Genomic DNA, 7,111 nt, shown 5'->3' with positions numbered 1-7,111 from the left:
CCATGGTGGACGCCGGCTCTAACACTGTTAAAAAAGGAATACTACAGAGCCAGGCGTAGGTACCAGGAGTGCAGAAACGACGAGAGGAGGCCTGCACTCCGAGAAGAATCTAGGCATAGGTATAGTGTATACCGAAACGGAGTGCGTTGCCAGAAGAAGAAATCCTGGGACGAATTTATCGAAAACCCTGTGGTATTCCCTACAGGGTGGCACTGGGAAAGGTCAAGCCGACACAAGTGATGGCGGCTATTAGAGTGAGAGATGCCCAGGCAACCACATTGGAGGAGGCTGCCAAGATGTACTATACAATGTATGTATAGTCATACCCTAGGAATGACCCGTCCCAGGATTGTGCAGATGATGGAATGGTTAGACGCACCACGTTATACCCACCAGGTACCGACCTATGTCCGCCATGGGATATATGGGACCTTCGTCTTGCCGTGGACAGACAAAGGATAGGAAGGGCTCCAGGACTAGATTGCATAGATGTTGCGATCCTAAAGAACAGTGCCCCTTATATTGAGGAAGAGCTATAGGATATATTCGATGAGTGCCTGGATAAGGGGTACTTTCCAAACAACTGGAGGATCGCAGACTTGAGATTGCTCTACAAGGGAGGAGGTAAGGATAAGGAAACACCTAAATCCTATCGACCAATATCCCTCCTCCCAGTAGCTAGTAAGGTCCTCGAGCTCATGATCGTCCACAGCCTTAGACCAATCCTAAGTGCTGCAAGTCATCCACGGCAGTTCGGCTCGACCCGTGGCAAGGGAACTACGGATGTGGCCAAGAACAGCAGTTCCAGACTAAAGACAGAAGCGGAGAGGTGTGCCAGTCTCATAGGAGAATGGTGCGTGAAGAGGAAGTTGAGTATTGCAGCAGCCAAGACTCAGGCCATACTTATAAGAGGCTCCATGGGCAGGGCTCGTCCTATCACCCTGGATATCCAAGGAGACAGGGTGAGACCGGATGAGGAGGTGACATATCTTGGGGTGAGGATAAGAAGAAGATTCGATGCTACCTCTCACCTGGTGTATTTAAAGGACAGGGTGACCCTGCCACTCAATGGATTAAGTAGAATAGGGGGTGCATTTTGGGTCCTCAGATACCCTGCAACGATAACCACATATAAAGGTGTGATCTTGGGAATTCTGAGGTACGCATCCCCGGCGTTGAGCCTAAACCTCACGCAGACACACAAGAGAATACTGGCCACTATACAGAGACTGGCTCTGCTGAGGGTCTCGAAGACATACAGAACGGTGTCACATGAGGCGGTGCAGGTGCTGGCCGGTGCGATACCCCTGGACCTCATCCTCAGGGAGGATGTCCTTAAATATGAAGTTAATAGCCTCCAATGCTATCAATAGTTACTACATTATGTTCTCTTATTACTATCACCCTAAATGGTCCCTCATATCGCTGTATCTCCTTACCCCTGTTTGATCCCAATAAACAATTGTCCCAATTTTAATCATTCCCTTCCTATCTGTGAGGTTTGAATTCTCCCGAGCTTGAGTGAGTTTGAAACCTCCTGGTTTTTTCCTTCTCCAATTTTTTCCTTCTTCTTTCTTTTCTTCTTCTTCTCTTTTTTGACATTTGGCTTTTGCCAATACTTAACTTATATATATATATTTTTTTGTGACATTGTCTTGGCAATTATCGGTTAGACTGCAAATCCAACGGCATGAAACCCTCCACTATCGCCCTCCATAGTAGCCTTACTTACTCTGACTTTTCAAACAGACAATTATAGTGAGTAGGTTGGTCGATATACATGTCACAATTTCACGAGAGGAGATCGTAACCCAAAAAAAGGCAATCCTTCCCCGCCGGACCCACCCTGCTAAGACCCCCAGGAGCATTCAAAATACGCCTCGTAAAACATTATTGTTTGAAATTCTAAACAAAACCAATAAAAAAACTATCAACAAACCGAAACACTTAGTTGAATATAATAATGATTTGTATGTTCTTATTTCCCTCCATAATTTAGTTAATGCCAAGAACCGGAATTATGTTATTAATATTTGTGACTTTATTTATTATGAAAACTGCTACTGGTACGAAGAACATTATAAACCATTTTAATGGAAATTTAACAAGCTTAATTTTGAGATCTAATATACAACCGCCTTATGTCTCATTTTTGATAAGTTTTATATATGGTCAAAATCATGTTCAAATATTATAGGTTCCAAATTAGTCAAAATTACATAAAATTTATTATAAAGTAAATCAAATTTCTCTTAAATTAAATTATAGAGTACACTACAAGGAATAACACAGTAGGACCCCCATTATCCAGGGCTATATCAACGCAGATTCCAATCAACCAGGATTCTGAGAGTTTTTTTTTTTAATAAGGTTTAATTTTTACATCATTTATTTTATATGTGCAACATTTATTTCAAAAAATGAATCCGTAAGATTATTTTTAACGATTACATAATTGTTAATTATATATTGTTCTTAAAAATAATGAAATAAAATTATAAATGGGAAAACAGCAAATTGAAATCGTTTGAATGAGATGTTTCTGGTAATTATTAGTCAAATGCATATTCTAGGAACGGTAGAAAATATTTTCAAGTTCATTATAAACCGAGTAGAGAAAGGTGTAAGTGTTAAAAAATATTCCTCTGAATCAGGAATTAGCAAGCAAACTGTTGGTGACATTTTAAAAAGAAAAAGACGTTTCCGACCTCATATCCTCGTCGGCCCAAAAATTTTGTCCTCAGAAAACAATGAAGAACTCAACATTAAAAGACGTAGACGAAAATATCTATCAATCAATGGTTCTTGTAAAAACTCGTTGAGGAAGGTCCTATTTATGGGCCCATGGTGAGTGAATAACCAATATGGTTTCATGAAAAGTTAAATACTGAGGTTCCATTCCCGCTCCCCAAGGATGGCTCCACAAATTAAAAAAAAAGAAAGACAATAACGGTACGGTATCAGCCAGTTGACCATTCAATGGGAAAGTCTTAACTGTGATAATGTTGCAGCCTCGTTATTTATTGCAAATTTTAAACGTTTGATCAACAAATTTAATTCAACTCCTGATGAGATTTACAATGTGGATGAATCGGTATTGTTTTGGAAATTGTTCCCTTCAATAACATTAATACCTCAATCCGATTAATATTTTCCTGGTCAAAAATCTAGCAGAGAACGGCTTACACTTATGAGATATTGTAATGCTTCAAGTGACAATAAATTTAAAATAACTGCTATCGAGAAAGCCAAAAAACCTCGATTATTCAAAGGAACTGAAATTAAAAGCCTTCCCTGTGATAATTACAACCATCCAAAAGCTAAAAATATTGCAACAAGAAGATTTGTCCAGGAAACCTCAGAAGAAATAGAAACTGAACAATTCTCAAAATCACCAAAGACTTCATTCATGTGATAGGGATGACATGAAAAAGTGGCTGGAAAGTAACGTGGACGAAGAGGGATTCGAACAACTGAATGACAATAAGATAGAAAATCTCCAGGAAAAAGACAGTCTCAGTTTGATTGCAGGAACTAAAGGGAGGACAACGAAGATTCGCATACCATTTCGGAAACAAAAAAACAATATTAAACACAATCAAGCATTGGAAGCAATAGAACTACTGAACTAATTTGAAAAGGAGAACGCGCATTGCAGAAGAATTATCTTATGATAACTGATGTTAGAAAAGAAATGCTTAGTAAAAAGATGGATGAAATTAAAGCAAACTGATTTTTTCTCTAAATGAAAATTCAATACAATTATAAAACATGTATACTTTCATTCTTATATATTATTGTTTATTATAATTTAAACGTTAGTTTGTTAATTAAAGTGGTTTTCTTCATAGTTTTTTTTAATTAACCTTCTTATCAATCACATTATGTCTATAAAATGTTGTAATTCGATTACTCCGGCTTTTCGATTATCAGCAAGCACCCATCATGCCCCGTTTTGCAGGGATTCTACTGTACTACACTAGGAAGTACCAAAAAGTTCTATCTCTTAAAAAAAACTATTTATACTTGAATATTCTGAGAGTAAAATGTAAAAATTATTTGAAATGACCCCAGAAAATAATTAGAAAAAAAAAATTTCTATTAATCTTAATTAATTTTTAAAAAATCCATTTTTTTTTTGTTGGTTTTTGACATTTTGACCGAAAGAAAAACTTGCTTACCTGTTTAGTTGCAGGCGCTGATTGTTGTACGATATATTTGGGCTCGTGATCTGATAATAAGCTTCCATGCGAATCAAACGAATGTAAGTGTTCTAATGGTCCAGAGTCATCGGAACCCTAAAAAAATTAAAATTCTTCCTTATATATATTTTTAAGACGATCCAATTAAACTAAAAAATACAAATCTGTATACTATGATAAATATGATATATTCGTGATTAACATAAAAATTTTCAATTTTAGTTTAAAAATCACTAATTTCTTGATTAGTTTTCTCTCTATATATTACCCAATTTTATTTAAGCAAAAAAACACGATCGTAAAGCCGAAAGTGGTTTAGTGTTCAAACTGCAGCAAACAATAACAATTATATTATATTTAGCCTAAATTAAACATAATTAGTCATGTGCAAATCCATAATTTTTTGGCATTAATTTATCAGTCAATAACCAATATCTTTGAAAATATCTACCACACGAAATACACTATTCATATCTAATGTAGAGTGAATATATGTTCTTTAAGTGCTCTGTACGTTAAATAGTTTTTCTTTTTTTAATATATATTCCAGAAATAACCGCTTAGTGGCTTTAACCTCACTAACTGCTAATGGTACGAAGAAAGGTAAATTACTTTAAAGTGAAATTTACAAGCTTCATTTAGAGAACTTATAGACGCCTGCTCGTCAAGTAATTTATGAGATATAATAATTTTCTAATGATTACTTATTTTGGACATGGTACAACTGGACTGTTGGATATGGTAAAAATATTTTTCTGTGCTATTCTGTAGTGATAAAAATATCTAACATTAATTATATTTCACTAACAAAAGTGATATTTACCTCCTTATAATTAATAATAATAATTAATGAAATAATAATTAATAATTAACAATGAAGCCATATTGTCAATAAAATACAAGACATAGATGTGTCCTCGCCAACAGCGCAGGTACAAAGAGGGCGCAAAGATTTACCCCGGAACCGCACTTTTGTAGAATGTGCTCAAGACATGATCGACGCGAGCGCTAGAGAGGATGATGCAAAGATGGATGTCGATGATGGAGGATGCAACAGGGTATAGTACTACCCTAAGGAATTTGACACCATGGAAGAAAGGAGAACCAAGGAATAGTGGTAAAGATAGAGTTACGGGTAGAGAAAGGCTACCAAACCAGGGCAGAATCGCAATGGAGGAGGGAAAGAAGACAGGATGTGCTAGGGGTGCGGAAAAGTAGGACACCTGGTGGCCCAATGCCCCCGCACTAGGTCCTATGATTGCGGCAATGCAGGCCACACAGCACTACAGTGCCCTTATATGTACAGAAGGGTAGAGACGGGACGGACCAGGAGAACCAATGGAAATAAATTTCCAGCGGATACGGCGGAGAAGACGAAAGGACTATTGACCTAGTGAGTCCTCTAGTGAAACCTCAGAAGCATCAGAAGCCTCAGGAACAGAGGGGGAGGGAGAGGAGGGCGGAGGAGTAACCGCCAAGCAGTAGATGGCGTCGAGTAAGTGAGGGAAGGAGATGAAGGCAAGAGAGTTGAGGAGGGTGCCAGGAGAGGGGCGACCGCACATTAGAGATTTTCAATATCAAAGAAGAGATCAGCGGTCTGCCTATCATCTTGGTGAGCGGCGTGAGATGCCTAGTGGACACGGGGAGCTCCCACACCATCCTGTGCCGGGAGGCGCTGAGAAAGCTGAGCGGCGGTGAGAGGAAACTCCGGATGGACGTCCAGGTATGTCATTGTCAATTAATAGCCCTGGGGGGGCCTGTAGAGTAGATAGGGAGGCGGACATTGATTTACTGGAATGGGGATCGAAAAAGGGGTATTGAGGGTTCATATCGTGGAGAAAATACCCCGTGAATATTCAGGCTATTACAGGTTGCGATCTACTAGGGAAGACAAGTGCGGGGATTAGGAATAACATGGGCCAGTGGAAGATTCGGTTGGGGAAGAGGAGATATCGGTGTCGCGAGCTTCGGATGGGAGAAAACAAACGGATAGATGCGATCCAGGAGGAATTGGAGACAGGAAATAAAAGAAAAATAATGTTTTTCAAAGAGGAAGAGTACTGGCGGTGATCAGACAAACAATGTACCAAATCCCCCTGAAACAAGATAATCTTACTTACGTAAAAGAGAGGAGGTATCCACATACGCTTAGACAGTATATACGGTAAAAGTTAGGGAATCTAGAGAAACAGTGCATGATCATAGATAGTACCTCCCCATACAACAGCCCTCTATGGGAATTATGTAAGAAGGGCACACTGGTAGACAAGGGATAAAAGTATAGGGTAGTAACTGATTATCGGGGCTTTAATGAGAATACGGTAGACGAGAGATACCCGATACCGCGACTAGAAGATATCTTAGATAGACTGGGTGAGGGAACGATCTCTAGTCCTTTAGATCTGAAGGCCAGCTACCACCAAATCAAGATGCGGGATCAGCACAAGACAGCTTTTACATTCGAAAGGAGGCATTACGAATTTACGAGGATGCCCTTCGGACTAAAGAATGCCCCCATCACGTTCCAACGATTGATGGACGAATTTTTAAGGTGAATCGACGAGTCTATGTGCTAGGTATACATGGACGACCTCCTCGTTTTTAGCAAAACGAAGGAAGAACATGTGTCCCACTTGCGCAAGTTTATCGAACAGATCCGGAAATTTGGGTTAAAGTTATGGTGAGAAAAATTAATATTGGGGAGAAACCAGATACATTTTTTAGGACACACAATTTCGGAACAGGGAGTCAGGCCAGACGCAAATAAGGTAGAAGCAATCAGGAAAATGGCGGTTCCAACGGGTGTTAAAGGAATCAGGAGATTATATGGCGCTCTGAACTGCTATTGAAGATTCATACCGGCGATGGCCAGGTATCTGGTACCCATCAACAACCTTCTGAAAAAGGGG

At 39.1% G+C, this 7,111-nt stretch overlaps 1 protein-coding gene across 1 annotated transcript in view; it reads right to left on the bottom strand.

Annotated features, from left to right (window-relative positions):
- Positions 1 to 6,720, bottom strand: part of LOC106688725 (uncharacterized) — a 34,589-nt gene extending 27,869 nt beyond the window's left edge. The window contains exons 1-2 of the mRNA XM_014433309.2: positions 6,688 to 6,720; positions 4,182 to 4,298 (exon numbers count right to left, since the gene is read on the bottom strand). Coding sequence (XP_014288795.1) covers positions 4,182 to 4,298; positions 6,688 to 6,720 — 150 coding nt within the window. The remainder of the gene's footprint in view (positions 1 to 4,181; positions 4,299 to 6,687) is intronic.
- Positions 6,721 to 7,111: the final 391 nt, after the last annotated feature.

This window comes from Halyomorpha halys, unplaced genomic scaffold, assembly GCF_000696795.3.
Source record: "Halyomorpha halys isolate HHAL.00 unplaced genomic scaffold, Hhal_1.1 Scaffold1186.1, whole genome shotgun sequence".
Lineage (NCBI taxonomy): Eukaryota > Metazoa > Arthropoda > Insecta > Hemiptera > Pentatomidae > Halyomorpha > Halyomorpha halys.
This window is presented reverse-complemented; position numbering and strand designations above follow the sequence as displayed.